The following is a 17,770-nucleotide window of genomic DNA, read 5'->3' on the forward strand; positions in this document are numbered from 1 at the left end:
CCTGTTAGATTGTGAATAATTCTTAGTATAAAATAATTTGATGTTATGCAGATGGAGAGCCAAGGAGATTTTGAAAAGAAAATGGTGGAAAATGGTGTAGGAAATTTGAAAGATATACTAGTGGACGAAATATCTGGTCTAAAGTTGAGAAAAGGCCGGCAACCTGCCACTGGCCAAGACTAATTTGAACTTTTCGCCGAAGTTTCTGGTGACAAATTATCCCCGGCGAGAATGGAGTGGTGCTCGCGATTCAACGTGAAATTTTATTACATTACACCCGTAAGACCCTCGTACACGTGTTCGTGTAGGGACAGGGGTAGGGGACAGCACACACTAGGGAATGAAAAATGAAGGGTTCAACGACGACAGAGAAACATTCTAACGTGTAAATGAATTTGCAGCAACGTAACGGCCAATAATGTCACGCGCAAACATCGTTACTTCGCGTTGCATTTGTCGTTACGCGGACCCTTTATGGTACCGGCTGAACTGTTAAACAAATATTTTCGTTTCGAATGAAAATTAATGTCTCCCGCATCCTCTTCGTTCCACTTTTCCAATCTGTCCCTCTCCGGGAAGGATACTCGTGTTTGCAGCGTAGAAATTTTTAAGAGAGTTCGTTAATGAACGTACGAAAAAAAAGAACGTGCCGCTTATAGCGAAGAAATAATGTTCGATAAGCTTGTTACAAGAATTTCATCCGGATCTCGAAAGTAGTTTGAAAGTTAAATTAATTCTAGTATAAATATGCAAATCCCGTAATATTGTGTAACCCAGTTGGCTGGCAAAGTGTCAAGTAATTTGTCAGAAACTTTTCCGAAGTATCATCCGACATTGGCTATAACATTAATTATACAGCTAGTATATAAGTTCGAGTTTCTTCGTTACGTTTTTACGCTCCTCGAACTTCATCCTCCGATGTTTAATCTATGAAAAATAAAATCAGAACTCCTTCGCCTACTGCTGCAGAATTTTGCAGTGTATAAACGTGTTACTTTGAATGCGCAATATACAACGAAAGAATATGATTGCAATCAAATGTTGGTCAAACACGTGATAGACGAAGCAATCACGACCATAGTCGAATCTAGTTCCAAAACCACGGTGTAACCATCGCCGTGTACTTCCATAAATGAGCCCGGCGTTAACTTATCCCGACGGACTTATAAATCGACGACTGATTGAATACCTCGTTCAGAATCCTCGAACACGTTCGAATCGATCGGACTCGTATCGTTTTTCAGCAACTATTACTGCTAACCCAGCTGCAATTGGAGCTCTATAAAATCATCGAAATCGAGATCGTTCGTGATACTTGGGTCGAATTGTCAAGATATGTAGGAAAGTATTTTTCAAATGACTAATTCTTTTGCCAAAATCACTTATTCATATTCTTACAGAGAATTTAGACTCTTTGAACATTAAAAGTGAAGACGCAAGAATTTATAACTTCAAGTCAATGCTACAACGATCAAGTATCAAATATCAAGTATCAAGTATCAAGTATCAAGTATCAAGTATCAAGTATCAAGTATCAAGTATGAAGTATCAAGTATCAAGTATCAAGTATCAGGTATCGAGTATCGAGTATCGAGTATCAAGTATCAGGTATCAAGTATCAAGTATCAAATATCAAATATCAAGTATCAGGTATCAAGTTAATGATCAGTACTAAAATCAGTATCAAGTCAGTTTTACCAAAATCTTCTGTTCTCATAGTTTGAGATGACATGCAAATAAGACACCCAAAAATTCAGGACCCTTAATGAAAAAGTCATGCGGAAAGAGACGAAAGATAAATTTGCATAAATGAATTGGTAAATGCGAACTTCCCAAATTCCGAATTCCACAACTCCTGATTTCCAAAATTCCCAAATTTCATAAATTTCCCAAAACCTCCAAAATTTCCAAATTTCCCAAAAATTCCCTATATTCCCGAAATTTCAAAAATTCCAGAACTTCAAAAATTTCTAAATATCCCACAATTCCCAAAATTTCAGATATTCCCAAAATTTCAAAAATTCCCAAAGTCCCAAACTTCCAAATCTTAAAATTTCCAAATCCCAAAATTCCCAATTTCCCAAATTCCCGAATCCTAAAATTCCCGAATCCCAAAATTCCCGAATCCCAAAATTCCCAAATTCCCGAATTCCCGAATCCCAAAATTCCTAAGTTGTTAATTTTTTAAATTCCTAAATTCCTAAAGTCCCAAACTTCCAAGTCTTAAAATTTCTAAATCCCGAAATTCCCAAAATTCCCAAAATCCCCAAAATTCCCAAAATAAAGCCCCTTAAGTACAACCCCTAAAAGGGCTAAAAAGTTGTAGGGCGATCAAGGTCGAATTTGCTCGGTTCCTAAACAGAAAACTGGCGATGCCGCAGAGCAGTTTTCGGGTTAAAGATCTCGTTGGAACGGTGGCAAAAAGTCGTAGCGAGTGGTGGATCGATGCCACAGCAGCGACAGCGTGGCTCCAGCCAACAGACGTCGTCGTCGTCCCGTACCGTCGCATATATACAGCTGTACACACCCCCATACCCCTATCCACCCCATTGCCATTCCCATTCCAACGATCTCCTCATCTCCATCGCCATCTACGCTCATCCCCCTTTCGCGTTCCACTCCTTTACCTTCGGGCTCTGAGGGCGTCCTCGTCGCCCTCTCCTCTCGTACCAACCCTACCCCTCCTCCTCTTTCTTCCTTCCTTCCTAACCCCTTTATACCCCTTCAACCATCCCCTCGTTCGCCTCTGGGCGCTCTAATACGGCTACGAAGCGCCACGGTTGTACTTATGAGAATGTAACCCACATTTCGACCTAATGTTATTTCCGGTTTGCTCGGGAAACGTATTGTGAGACACGATGAATACCGTCTCGATATCTGTCACCTTAATGGCATTAGGAATACTTTCTTTATATGTGGGGTGTTTTGACCGGATGGTCGTCAGATATTTAGGTTTCGGGATAGATTCTTCGGCTTTCAAGTTTATTTATAATAGTTCTAAAGTATGATGAATTAATAAATTGTAGAATTTATACATTTCTGAATATGTGAATATTTGAGTAGCTGTGTTTCTGAATTCCTGTTGGGAGTCCTTAAATTTTCGAATTGGTATATTTGCAAATTTCTAAAAATTCGAGTATCTAAATTTCTGAATTGCTACATTTCTGAACCTGCTTTCTGAGTCTTCAGATTTCTAAATTACTATATAGCACAATTTCTAAAAATCCGTGTCCCTAAATTTTCAAATCCCTAAATTCCCAAATACTTATACTCACAAGTCCCTATACCCCCAATTTTCTACCCCTCCCTACCTCTCCCAAATCCCTAAATCCCCAAATCCCTGCACTCCCAAATCCCTACCCCCCCAAATCCCTAGACCCCCAAATCTCTAAATCCCCAAATCCCTACACTCCCAAATCTTTACACCTCCAAATCCCTAAATTTCAAAACACCTGTACTCCCAAATCTCTACACCCCCAAATATCTAAATCCCTATACACCCAAATCTCTACACCCCCAAATCCCTACACTCCCAAATCCCTACACCCTCAAATCCCTAAATCCCCAAATCCATACACCCCCAAATCCCTAAATCTCCAAATCCCTAAATCCCCAAATCCCTACACTCTCAAATCCCAACACCCCCAAATCCCTGAATTTCCAAATCTCCATCTCAAACTTCTACCTCCCCAAATCCCCTAATTTCCCAAATCCACAAACTCTAAAATTTCAACCCCCTATCTCTCCACTCCCCGAATTCCAAAATTGCCAGAGCTCTCAACCCACTACCAAATTATTCATACTGACCGTGAATAAATGAATGAGGTTAGAATTAATAAACGACGTATATCTGTATAAGGTTACGTGCTATTTTGTAAACGGCACCCGCTCTGTAATCCGATATACATTAGCCGAATATCTTACGCGGTTGCTGGCTAATTTCGCGACACGTAAACCTACTCCCTTAGAGTGATGGCCCCGAATACCATGAGAAGTTTCATCCGTCCCTGGCTACAGTTACGTCTATATCGCGCACAGACGCATTGGGAATAGAAGTGCAATCCACATTCCGGAATGTTACATCCTCCCGACGAGCATTGTCGCAAATACGACTCTCTTATAACGTGCTTGTTCAATGTTATCTGGCCGAGTTGTGGCTTTCTATAGGGTAGTGAAAAATTATCGTACCGATTAGAAAAACGCTTCGCCTCGAAGAACGGACATTTTCTTTAATGTCCTCGAGATGTGTTGCGAATAGAAATCTTTCATAATTTTTGTTTCTACTTAAATATGGTAGAATTTGTAAACCTTGAGATGTGTCCGTGTTGTAAATAGAAGAAATCTTTCATAATTTTTGTTTCTTAAATATGGTAGAATTTGTGAACCTTGCAGAAATTCTTTTCATAATAGCTGATTCAAGGAGACGTATTATGCAATAAATACACCGTTTCCATACGTGAAAACGTTTCGAAGATCACAATACATATTCAAGTTATTCAAAGTATGCATACAAATTTTTTCTTTAGAAAATGTCCATAAAAGATTCTTTCAGAAGGTTAAAAACAGTTTAAGGTTTCAATGCGATTTCAATGCTCAACCGGTCCCCGACAAAAAGCCTTCGGTGTTGCTTCAATTACACCAATTGCACCCTCGAGTAGCGTCATTAACACCGATTACCATTTATGGTACCGTAAGACTTTCGCCGCAAAAACGAACCTTGTCGAGTAATTTGAATCCTGTGTTAGCGTCGTGCTGCACGCTCGGAACATCCAAAACTTGAGAACATTTCGCAACAACGATACAACGTGTAACAACCTCGTCCTTTACGTCTCGCCACCCCATAAATATAAACGTACCACCCCTCCGTAAAGTACCCCTGGTGGATCCTTTTTTTTACTCCTTCTTTGCTGCTGTGTCCTTGCGCGGCGAGAAACTGTTGGAGTTTGTAATTAATTTTCATGGCTTGGCGACGCGATATCAACCCTTCCGAATGTTTGCTAATCTACGGAGAGAGAAATTTTGACCTTCGTGGTTACCATGATAGCTTGGTTGTTGAGGGGACGCGTTTTATCGCTGGAGTTACTGTCTGCGTTGGTACGTCAGTTGCTTGTTGAGAAGTTATAAGGTGTGCCATTTGTTTTCATCTCTAATTTTGGAAATTTGTTAACAGGTTTGTGAATTCTACGAATTCTGGAGGTTACAAGTTTGTATGTCCTCAAATTCTCAAGTTTTCGAGTTCGTACTTCTGCAAATTCTCAAGCAATCAAATTCGTATACAGGGTGTTACCTGTAACGCTACTCACGATTTTTCTCCCACTTGCAGCCACCTTACGAAAAAAAGTTTAGAATAAAATTTGCAGGGTATGAAGTGCACAATAGATATTAGTAAAGCAAATTTTGAAAACAGTTTGTTCTCTTGGCAAAGTCAAGGTCACCTTGGGTTTTTTAAATACGAACATACATTTTTTTTTATTCATAGCTTTAGAGGACATCGAGACGAATTCAAAATATATATTACATTATATTTTTATTAACATATTACTCGATTTACAGAAGTGGAAATGTGAAGTAAAAGACTGGAATATTATGTGATGGAAGGCGGCATATGTTACATTTTGAACATGTAATTAAATAAAGTGTATTTTTCTTATATTCTAGTCGCGTGTTTACATTCAGTGATCTCTTTGGAACCAAATAATGGTTACCCTACCAAAGTCAAAAGCTAAGTACTTCACATTTTTCCACTTCTGTAAATCGAGTAATATGTTAATAAAAATATAATGTAATATATGTTTCGAATTCGTCTCGATGTCCTCTAAAGCTATGAATAAAAAAAAATGTATGTTCCTATTTAAGAAACCCAAGGTGACCTTGACTTTGCCAAGAAAACAAACTGTTTTCAAAATTTGCTTTACTAATATCTATTGTGCACTTCATACCCTGCAAATTTTATTCTAAACTTTTTTTCGTAAGGTGGCTGCAAGTGGGAGAAAAATCGTGAGTAGCGTTACAGGTAACACCCTGTATATTCAAGTAGTCAAGCATCCTAATTAGCCACAAGTTCTCAAGTTTCTAAGTTCTGAAGTTCTTGTAATTCGCATATGTGCAAGTTCTTAAGTCTCCAAGTTTCTACACACTCAAATGTCAAAACTTTGAAGTTATCAAATTTTTGCACTCCCAAATTCCCAAACTTTCAAACTCTCAAGTCCCTAAATGTTTACACCCCCAAATTTCTAAATGCTCAAACTCTCAAGTCCTCAAATTTCTACACCCCCAAATTCCTAAATTCTCAAACTCTCAAATACTCAAATTTCTACACCTCTAAATTCCTAAATTCTCAAACTCTCACATCCCCAAATTTCTTCACCCCCAAATTCCTAAATTCTCAAACTCTCAAATGCCCAAATTTTTACACCCCCAAATTCCTAAATTCTCAAACTCTCACATCCCCAAATTTCTTCACCCCCAAATTCCTAAATTCTCAAACTCTAAAGTCCCAAAATTCTTCTATCCCTAATTCTCTACATCCCCAAAATCCCTACACCCCCAAATCTCTACACCCTAAAATCCCTACATCCCCAAATCCCCACCTCCCCAAATTTCAACACCCACAAATCTCCAAACCCTCAAATCCACAAATTTCCAACGAGCATTGTCCATTCCAAATCTAAAAATGATGCAAATATAAAACCACACATGATATACTGTAACAAGTACCACAATTGCCTCCAACAAAACTAAAGTCACGGCCAACAAACTTCCAACGAAAGATATTTCCATTCCCTGAACGGAATGTGTCGCTAAAAATACCGAGGTATCTTTATTGACGTTCCGTTAAAATAGTGCTCGAATAGGAGATTCGGAAAGGAAAGAAGACAACGAGGAATGAAAGGACGAACAGCAAATTGAAATCCCACGGTAATCTTAGCATGTTCTGGCTCATTGACGTTATCTAGGCGGATCGCTATTTCGCGCCTTGAGCACGGATAATTTATTATTGCAGCCAGCCCTTGGTTGCATGTATTATCGATCGACGATGGTGCTTTTAACGCGCGATCGGAGCTGCGATTCTGGCAAGCTTGTTTCCTCCGTTCGACACCGTCATTCTGACAAACAAATCGATTCTCGGTCTGTCGTGTTTCGTACGAGTTTTCATTACTCGTTCTTAACTGTAGTGTTGTGACAAATTTTTGTTTTGTCGGATTAAGGGTAGTTTTTCGTTTTTAAGCATGTAATAAGAAGACTGAGAAGAAGGAGAGAACTGAAAGAGTGCTCTTTAGGGGTTCGGTATGTTTAAATGTCAATTGGTATTTTAAATAGATGTCCGATATTTATAATTAAATATTGGGGGTGTAAGTAGTCAGAATTGATATAATTTATATACGGTCTGTACAAATTATTTTTTATAAAGAAAATTGTAAATGTACATGTACCAAGGATATTGCACCTTAGGTACATTGTATATTTTGTTACTGAAGGTATAATTTACAGTGTATGTAAATTATCTTTTATAAAAATAATAGATGTACATTTACCAGGGATATTGCATCTTAGGTACAATGTATATTTTTTTACTAAAGATATAGTTTACAGTGTATAAATTATCTTTTATAAAAAAAATAAACCCCAAGAAAATTTCAATATCGTGTTCTTGAATCAACATGAGAGCTGACTTCAAATTATTTTAACCTAAGAAAAGAGTAATGAATAATTTATTACCGTCGTAATTACAGTCCCCACATTTAATTATTTATCGCCCCCTCCTTAAAAGTAATTTAAATATGCCCCGTCGTAAGACAAAACAAATGAGAAATAAATTTATTAGGTTAATAAAGAAACGGAGCTGCATTCGCCGATGTTAATCAGCAATAAACTTCAGAAAGTATGCCAACTGGAATATTTTTAATTGTCCGTAATCACGACACGGGGGTAAAACGCGGTTACCATTGTACGAAAGGGGTAAATTTAACGATTACTCGATCCGACGCTACTTTGCAATCTTCCGTCTGTATAATTTCGTCCCTTGTCATCTCCGCCAAACGGATCGTGCTCTTTGATCATCGTATCACAAGAAACTTCCATTTTTTCTATTACCAGAATCGTTTCTGTCCCCGTTGCGGAGTTGTTGCTCCGCAACGTACGTTGAAATCATTTCAACGTTCTATTTCGCCGCAATCAGATGCACAAATGCCTGAAGTTCCTTTTTAAACGCGAATATTTTAATGAACGCGACTCCTATGATGGCGGACCACGTACTCCGACGATTCTTTCTCCTTTTGTCGCGCTTGTTTTCGCGTTTCGAGAAACAGACAGGTCGAAAGTGGAGGACCGAGAGGGAGAGAAAAATAGAAAGGAAAGTAGCGACGATTCTTTCAGCCCCGCGAGCTGAAAGGTTAAAAAGCACAAAACCGAAACTCGATAGGCGTTCGTCGGTATCTGTGTGAACATCTGTCACAGATACGCGTCGAACGACAGACGAGATTAAAGAATCTCGTTGTATCGCGGATCGCTTCCTTTTTACCTCTGCGGCACACTTTCTCCCTTCTCGTCTCTTCTCGTTTTTTTTTGCCTTCTTTTATTCCACTTTATTCCGTTTCATCCGGGACTCTGGGAAAAATCGAACAAACGGCTCCAGGCAGAATATTCGTCGCTGATTCTTTCCAAACGCGATGGTAGTTTCCAGCTGAATAGATTCGCGAATTGCGTAAAACGGCCATGATCAAATACACGCTTTTTGGTATTAGGTATTTTCACCCTGCATTCCTAAATTAACTGTTATTTCGTGTGTGACGATATAGGGGCAATGTATACTAATGTAGGAGTGAACCTAAGTACCATCGCCACGGATTATACTCCTTGTTCATTTTTAACCCCTTCCGTGCCATTTATTTAACAGATGCGTCAGTCAAGACTAACCACACAGGGCTATAACACTAGAACGAACAAAAAAAATTAAAATGTCACTATTTTATATTCAGGGATCCTTGATAGTGTAACTTGTAGCTGGACCTAAATTTCAAGTTGAAGAGTATTCAAAATTTGAGTAAGGTTTGTCACATTTGAGCTGTAAGTACGTCACAAGTGAGACTCGTCAAAGTACGGGAAGGGGTTAATTTAATTCTGAGATTTAACTCGGAAGTCTGAAGATTTAGAAATTTTCGACGAAGTTATCGAATTTCTGCAAAATCACAGTCTCCATGAAATATACTCGAAAACCATCAGAACCATTTGCAGAAATAAAATATTTATTCTGTCGTACAAAAAGTCGAAAGAAAAATCAGAGTCCCAATGCAAAGAAGTTTGGAAAAGCCGGCACGAATACATAATTCTCTCGAATAAACCTCGAAGGAGTAGAATAAAATCGTCCGTTCAACCCGACAGAAATTGATGGTTTCCACTTATTTTGGTACAAAAGCGTGCTCGTTTTCTACCCATTGTGCCATTGCGTTCATTGTTCCGGATACCTTGAATTTTGACACTTCTGCCATTATATCCGGCCGGAACCATGGAGACACGTCAATGGTGCTTATTCGCATATCCCTTTGAAAGGGTTGCGTATTCGATTTTGTTCTAATCGACAATCCAGCCACCCTTCTTACGCTGCAGACGACAGTGATTCGTGTATTGTCGTTGCTAGGACAATTGCTTAGCGAAAATAAACGGAACGACTGTTGTTCCATACTCGCACTTAATGTCCAGCCGGGAGTCCTCTTCAAGGTGAAAGAGTTGACACCTCTGGTGGAATCCTTTATCTTACGACGTACTGTCTTCGACACCCTGGATCGTGAAACGTCCAGCGAATTTAATCGTAAAAATAATTATCGCAGAAATAGTTTGTAGGTCGTTTAAATTCACCGGTACTCCTAACTTTTCAGTCAGAAATTTTGTTCGTTTGCGAGTTGAGTGCTAGACGAAATTGTTAGCACCACAAATTTACAGTTTCTAGGTACTCGAATTTCCAGGTTGAACGTCTCTACATTTAGATTTATGTAAAAATTTATAATAGAGGTTTTTCAGGTCTCAAATTTTAGAATTTTCAGGTAGAGAAGTTATTGAAGTCCCCAACTGATGAGTTCACCAAATTCACCAACTGATCAGTTCTCCAAAAGTTTAAGTCATCAAATTCCTAAATTTTTAACACAGCTCCCAATTTTTCAAATTTCACAGATTCCCTAAATTCCCAAATACGAAAGTGAAAACCAGGATGTTAGCTGCCTAAAACTCCCGCCTTCAGAACTCGAAGAATCCGAGTGAGACTAAGATTCTGGCTTTTACATTTATCAAGTAGCTCTTTGGAGAAAGAAGAGCGAGTGTTATCTGATTACTCCTAACCCACTCATTCGTCCAGTGACTTGGGAAATCCATTAAACGGACACTGTAATTCATAGTTTCGGACAGCAAGGATCTCTTTTCAACGCGGCGCATTGAGAAAAGAAAATTTAATCGGGATATTAACCCAGAGCGCGCAGAATGAAAATGGACCCCCATAGACGCGCAATATGTCTACGTCGAAGGTAACAATGTAGTCCTCCCCCGTAAAGAGCTTCTACACGCGTCGAACGCTTTGAAAGCGATGCGTAAAGGTCGGGCCAGAAGATATCGATATATTATAACGCGTCTTCTGAAGACACTTTGATACATCGTGTAACCAGAGAGGATTTTCATCCATTCAACCTGTAACTGTTACAGCAAGCAAAACACGAGCGAATTCTTTTCTTCGCATTAACCTCCTGTGGTTCTTAGCGGGGTAAGAAGATTGTTCGCACGGGTAGATCGGCAGTTTTCATTTGTGAAACAGCGGGGTTTGAATGTAATGATGCTATTTTCAATTTGACGAACTTGTCTTTCGTAAACAACCTTGTGTAAACATGGAGGAATGAGGTTAAGAAATTATGAGGTTGATTCAACCCTTATGATCACACATGTCAATTTACACACAGGTCAATTTATACACATGTCAATCAATTTACTTATTGTTAGTTGTAAATATAATTTAGTAGATAATTAAGAGGGACAAGAGGACATTTTTAATTATAAAAACCCTTAAATATCCATTGCATATTTAAACCTAAACTGATTAATGAAATAAATTACTGCAATAAAAAACATTTGTCGTCTCGAAAGATTTTATCTTGATGAAAATAAATTTTCGAAGATGTGAGTAAGGTTTAGTTCTAAGAAATGTATTTTATGAATGGAAGTGATATCTTGAGCTCACACAATTGGGAGTATGAGTCAGGCACTTAACACTCCGATACAGAAGTATCCGTAAATGGAGATTTTGTTCGTGCGTATGAATATAAATGATTCATTCTGATTGAAACGGTACTTGTGGAAATTTAAAGTGTCAGGAATAAAGAATGAAACTTGTGGTGCCTTGCAGCGTCCAGAACCTGAAATATGTCTGCACGAGTGAATCGATATACCGACCTAATCTGGGTGAAACATCACTCCGAATAATTTTGAATACTTTAATAAGATATTCAGCTCATTACTGAATGTTAATATGAATGTTTAATTCATAAAAAGAGATATCATAAAAAATTTCTTGAAGAAAAAAATATGTGATAATAGAGAAAAAAATGTTTACTTGTTATATCGAGATGTGTAATGCAATTAAAATTAGCAAGACTACGAGTAATATTATGTAACTGATAAAATTGGAATTATATAAGTACGAGTATTGCAAACTATGAAGTTCTTTTATCAATTTCGAATTGCTTTTATGTAACATGGAATGATGAAATAGTAGTAAGCTGATAAAAGAATGGAAGGATCGGTGATAAAACTGTTGGATTTCGGATGCAACGAATGGTGTATGTGTCAAAGCGTCGATTTCATCGATCGTTCACACGCTGACATTGCAAAAGCATCGTGCTCCCGTAAATTTTCTACCGTTTCAGTTGAAAAATAGCGGGAACACAAATTTCTCCATCACTGTTTCGTGCTGGTTCATACATTCGGTTAACATCAGTATTTTTTATATTTTTTGAAAAAATACCTCTGTTTACCGTAACAAAATTACTAATTTGATTATTGCTGCCATTTTACCGAGAGATTGAATTATCAGTCAATTTTTGCAGGCTGTACCAATAATTATAATTTAACTTTCCAAGAGAATTCGTTTAGTCGTTCTATTAAACTTAGTAAACTTAGTAAACTTTGAATATCAAACTTTTTCCATTAAACATTCTCAACAAAAATTTGCGCACTAATAACGTATTATAAAATAATTAATTTAATCAGCTGAAAATATCTCGCAGCTTTATTTTTCTATATTTTTGTATAACAGCTTCAGAAACAATACTTCTATCACCATCTATAGGTGAGTGAAGATACTAACACAAAGTAGAATTTTTTTATAAAATAATCTTTTGTGCTTTATTGACGCAAGAGTAGTAACGAACAATGTCCGTAATAATGGGTATGATCCGTCAAAAGACTTTGGATCAATATTTAATAACAATTTTTTTCTACGAACCCCACAGCAACCGGCCAATAATTTGTAGACTAAATCTTGCTTATTGTTCTTGAAACTCTAGACCTTTGCATGTTATCGGACTCGCAGAACCTATTAACAATAAAAATCAGTAGTATAGATTAGTATCAACCTTTACAATCAATCGAATTGTTGTACGCATTTCAGTGAATGGCCGCCAGATGGTTTGTTCGTGTTCCCTGTTGCATACGTCAGTGAACATACGCGTGGCTTTGAGGCAGTTTCGTAAGTTTGAGATGACCCACATCAGAATTCGGTGTTTAATTTCTTAAGATTATATTATGCAGCATAATTAACGTTTAGTCGCATAATTAAGGATAGTTTGAATGAAATAAAGCGAGAACAGAAGAGTCTAATGACTGTTTCGTCTAAGGATGATGCATCTACAACATGACATTGCCTGTTGCATTTCAGTTTTATTTGTTTTAAGTGCTGCCAAAGCGAGTCTTCAGGACTACTTGAAAATTCAGGTAAATGACAAGAGTAATTGTTATGACTGAAAAAAGAAACAGCTATGGAATAACAATGTAGAATAATTTAACAAGATGTCCAATTTTTATTTTTACTATTGCAGCAAAAAGCTTTACCTTTGCCTGATCAAAAGTTTGGGGTAAATGAGTACCCTGAATATCCTGATAACGATGAGAGGGATAGAGGATCTTTGGCATTACATTGGAATCAAATGCCTCTATTGTATAAGAATGGCTATTTACCCAAAAGTACAATAAATTCAGATATCTACAATTCAGATGCATTAGACAAAAGTGGGTAAAATATTTGATAACTCTACAGAATTTAAGAAGCTTGTATATATTTCTTTTCTTCGTATGTGCAGATATAGTATGGGATTCCCATTGGGCAAATAATACAAAGTTTGGTCACATATCAGCAGTATCAATAGACCCAAATGAAAACATTGGAATATTTCATAGAGCTGGACGAATTTGGGACATTAGTACATTTGATAATGAAAATAGATTTGATAGAAATAAAGGACCAATTCGGGAAAACACTATAATTCTTCTGGACAAGACTGGAAGAATAATATCAGAATGGGGTGCAAACATGTTTTATTTACCGCATGGTTTAACAATAGATTCTAATGGAAATTACTGGGTTACCGATGTAGCTTTGCACCAGGTATTTAAATTTGATGCTAAGGATATAGCAATGATGGAAAATGCAAAGAAGATAAAGAAAAGGCAATATAGTCAAGAAAAAATGTTTTCTAACGATGATGATGATGTAAATAGCATGTTTCAAGATTATGTTCCTAAACCATCACTGATTCTTGGAATACCTTTTGAACCTGGAAATGATGACAAACGGTTTTGCAAACCAACAGCAGTGGCTGTACAGAATGATAATGAATTCTTTGTAAGTGATGGTTATTGCAATTCCAGAATTATTAAATTTAATGCAAAAGGGGAAAGAATTTTAAAGTGGGGCCGACATTGGGGAGAAGGAGGTAAATCTGTTCTCCATATGTATTTACTTAAAGAATAACAACCTATCATATTTCAAATGTATCTTATTTTGCAGGAAGCATGTATGAAGAAGTTCCTCCACCAAATGCATTTTTTGTACCTCATGCTTTAGCTCTTGCTACTGACTTAAAATTGATTTTTGTTGCTGATAGAGAAAATGGACGAATTTTATCTTTTTCTACAGTCAATGGAACATTCCATAAAGAATATAAAAATCCTGCTGTCATCGGTACAAAAATTTATAGTGTAGCATACAATAAAGAAAAGCTTTACCTGATCAATGGTCGTGATCCAACTCTGAATTTTAATGTTCATATACGAGGATTCGTTCTTGATATTCATTCTGGAAATATATTATCTCAATTTGGACCAAAAAATGATATGGACAGTCCCCACGATATAGCTGTGTCCGATGATGGTTCTGAAATATATGTAGTAGAACTGAACATACACACTGTTTACAGATTTTTACAAGGTAAGATAATGTTAAATCTTTATAACTAAGTAAAGCAAAGAAACAATTCATAGATGTAGAATTTTTTTTTGACAAGAAAACGTCTAAGAAATTTAAAATGTTACTTTTTGCAGACATAAATTCGTCGACACAAAGTGGAAATTCAGTGACACGCATAAACCCTCGTCATGAACTAGCACCATTAACGGATACTAACTCTGATAATCTTTCCTCTGGAGGTACTACAACTGCAACATTAGTCTTATCCCTTGTTACAGCAACAGTCATTTTTATTGCCCTCTGTGTAGCAATTGCTGCAGTTGTAGCAAGATGTCAGAAAAGAGGTAGATTGTTTCAGTATGATGAATCTGCTGTCGAATTCTCAAAACTAGTCGAATAAGAATATTCATTTGACTAATTTTGGGTTATTGAATAATAGTTGTGCACGCATGTTGATTAGTTTAGCCAGAATCAAACGTTTGGTAGAAATTTTATCAAATCTAGTTAATTTTAGTAATCTTATACATATCATTTAACAAAGCAACTTCTTAAATAGCCAGTAAAGGAAAAAACAACCAATGATTTAAGATGTATGAAAATCTGAGAACGTACTTTTGTCTAGTTTGCTAAAAAATAATTAGCATAAAATTTGACAAACTTCTGTACTGGCTTTGCATGTATCTCTTATATAATACTATTTTACAATTTAATAGGAAATCCAAATTTTTGTAAACTTTAGCATTTTTATTTAAACTATAAAAAACGTGGTGCTTTGTTTTATTATTTCTTTCAGTTTCACATATTTATATCATAGGAGCTGTAATACATTATTTTCAATTTCTGCTTCATACTTTACACTGTTAAGTACTTTTAATGTAAATGCATTTACAATCTTTTTATCAAAGATTGTTTTAAAACTAGGCCAGTACAAGAGGGTTGCATATAAATGTACAATTTACTTAAGAGAATACCAGTCTAGTATTTACAATTTCTACTCCAAATATATTTGAGAGTATACTTGTGCAAATTATTACTATAATACAGTAATAATATTTAATATTACTATTCTGCAAAATAACTATTTGAGTTTCTAGACTTTATCATAGAAACAAATGAAGTAGTTTATTCCTAAATTGGGATCAAACGATGGAATATTAATTGATTAGCTTTCAACTGTTTAACTTCCATTTAAACAATAGAATATTTAGTAATTTATGTACTTATTATGTAAATATTGTTTACACTTTTCTGTGATCGCACAAATGTAAAGATAATTCTTTTATTTATAGACCAACTATTGAACTTTATATTGTATACAAACCAAGAGTACATTGTATGAAAAGCTGAATGTTTTTAAGATTTTTTGACATGTTTTTTGCGCATACTCATTTGAAAACATTGCATTTTTTATTTTGTACTTGTATATGATTATTTATTTATTTTAGATGCTCATCTTGTAAAGGCAAATATACATGTTTTCATTTCAACAATGTTTTTTGTTATTCCCCTTATTATCCTCTTTAACTTCAGTAATATTCAACAATAATTATGTAAGTATTTAACGATACATAGTGCATGATGCTTCAAAATATGTAGCTATTAGATTTCAATGCAATTTTACATGTTGTTGAGAAAATTTTAAATAGAAAACAATAAAAGAGATCAGAGTGCCATTGTCACCAAATACAAGTACATTCAAAACCAAATGTTTTCTAATTGCAAATTTATTTGTTGTAAACAGGGTGTTTGTTAATAATGCGCAAACGAATGCACTGGGAAGCCGAGAGGCGAGAAAACTTTAAACTGTCGGGTCTGTTGGAAAACAGAAGAGGCAAAAGCTTCAAGATATTGCAGAAACGGCCGAACCCGCGAGACTTTAGTAAATTGAACACGGAACCGGAAACCTCGGAGGATGAACATCCAGAAAATAGTTTTACGAAAATCATTTAATCGTATCAATTTTGACAAATTCATTTTCGACATATTGTCTCTGCATGTGGATTCAAATATGAAATGCCATGACATTTCGTGAAACACGTTTCAATTGCGAATTCATAACTGTCTTCTGAGAGCACACTTTCACTCGTTTAATTAAGTATGCGTTAGTTTAATTAAGACGTAATGGTGAAATAGATTTAATTTACTAAAAAATTAATATAATAGCGGGTACGACTTCGCTGTGCATTCGTACGTTACCATCATTGTAACCGATCGAATGTAATCGACGATGACTGAAAGTTCCCGCGTTTTACAAATATCTATAATATCTATCTAAATATCTTATTTCGAATATTATTTATTTGTTATTTTACTTACCTTATGTTGCATCCGATACTGCACGTTTTAGGCACATTTCTATCAATATTTCTGTGAATAAAGATATTATAATCCTTCCCTTACATCCGACACTGAGAGACAAGTTATACCGCGTTACATATATGTGGGTGTTCTGTGTGTTGGCGGCAAATTTAAAATTAAAAATGCTTTCGCGCTTCTGTTAAGTAAATAGATTCGACAGTTGCTTTTTACGACTACGGTGCAATTAGATACTTTAAAAAACTGCCGATATTTTAAATGTTGTTTTTCGTGACTGAATTAGTTTTGTAATTTTAAAAACTAGTTTTCAATAGAGTTTCTGTGAAGATAACTGGTAAAGTGCAACTGTTTAAAAGATTGAATTATTTTATCACTTCAAACATTGTATCAAATTATTTATCCTGAATAACGTTAAAGTTTATGTAAAATAATAGGCGATAGAGAATATTCTATTTGTTGAAAATACTAATTATAAAAAACTTACTGTATATTCCATATTTAAAGGAATTAATCATAAGAATATTTACTTAAAAATACTGTAACTTACCTGATAATAATGGCCTTGCAAATGATATTTAAAAAGCGACCAAATTCTTGTTGTATGTACTAAGGTACATCATGTAACTATCTGCCGTAAAGCATTAACATATCCTTTTAGAAATACTGAAAGCATAACTGCAGTAACTGTATCTTTGATTGTCTTTGTCTTGTAGTCTCTTGTTTGCACTCATACAAATGTGTTCAATGAAAGAGTATTTTCCTAGTACCTGATCTAGCGAGCTGAACATTCATCTTTACTATTTTACTTCTTCTTCAAATATTGATTGAACGTTCGATTAACATTGTTTTATTTCTACGCGCTACGGATACTATGCATAATACTATAAACATGTACTCTTCAATATGCAAATGTATATTTTCAAATAAAAATGGTGTTTATACTGCTATACAATTGAAGAGTCATTGTTAGATGATATAACGCGTGGTGATATACAGGGTTACTTTTAGGTAGTG

At 35.9% G+C, this 17,770-nt stretch overlaps 1 protein-coding gene across 1 annotated transcript; it reads left to right on the forward strand.

The window, feature by feature from the left end:
• Nucleotides 1–12,622: 12,622 nt before the first annotated feature.
• On the forward strand, nt 12,623–17,708 carry LOC100882634 (peptidyl-alpha-hydroxyglycine alpha-amidating lyase 1). Its single transcript, XM_076535232.1, has 6 exons — nt 12,623–12,969; nt 13,074–13,263; nt 13,335–13,967; nt 14,042–14,461; nt 14,575–14,784; nt 16,182–17,708. The coding sequence occupies exons 1-6, from the start codon at nt 12,874–12,876 to the stop codon at nt 16,388–16,390; spliced, it is 1,758 nt and encodes a 585-aa protein (XP_076391347.1). The 5' UTR covers nt 12,623–12,873; the 3' UTR covers nt 16,391–17,708.
• The last annotated feature ends 62 nt before the right edge of the window (nt 17,709–17,770 follow it).

The sequence above is a fragment of the Megachile rotundata genome, chromosome 9, assembly GCF_050947335.1.
Source record: "Megachile rotundata isolate GNS110a chromosome 9, iyMegRotu1, whole genome shotgun sequence".
Lineage (NCBI taxonomy): Eukaryota > Metazoa > Arthropoda > Insecta > Hymenoptera > Megachilidae > Megachile > Megachile rotundata.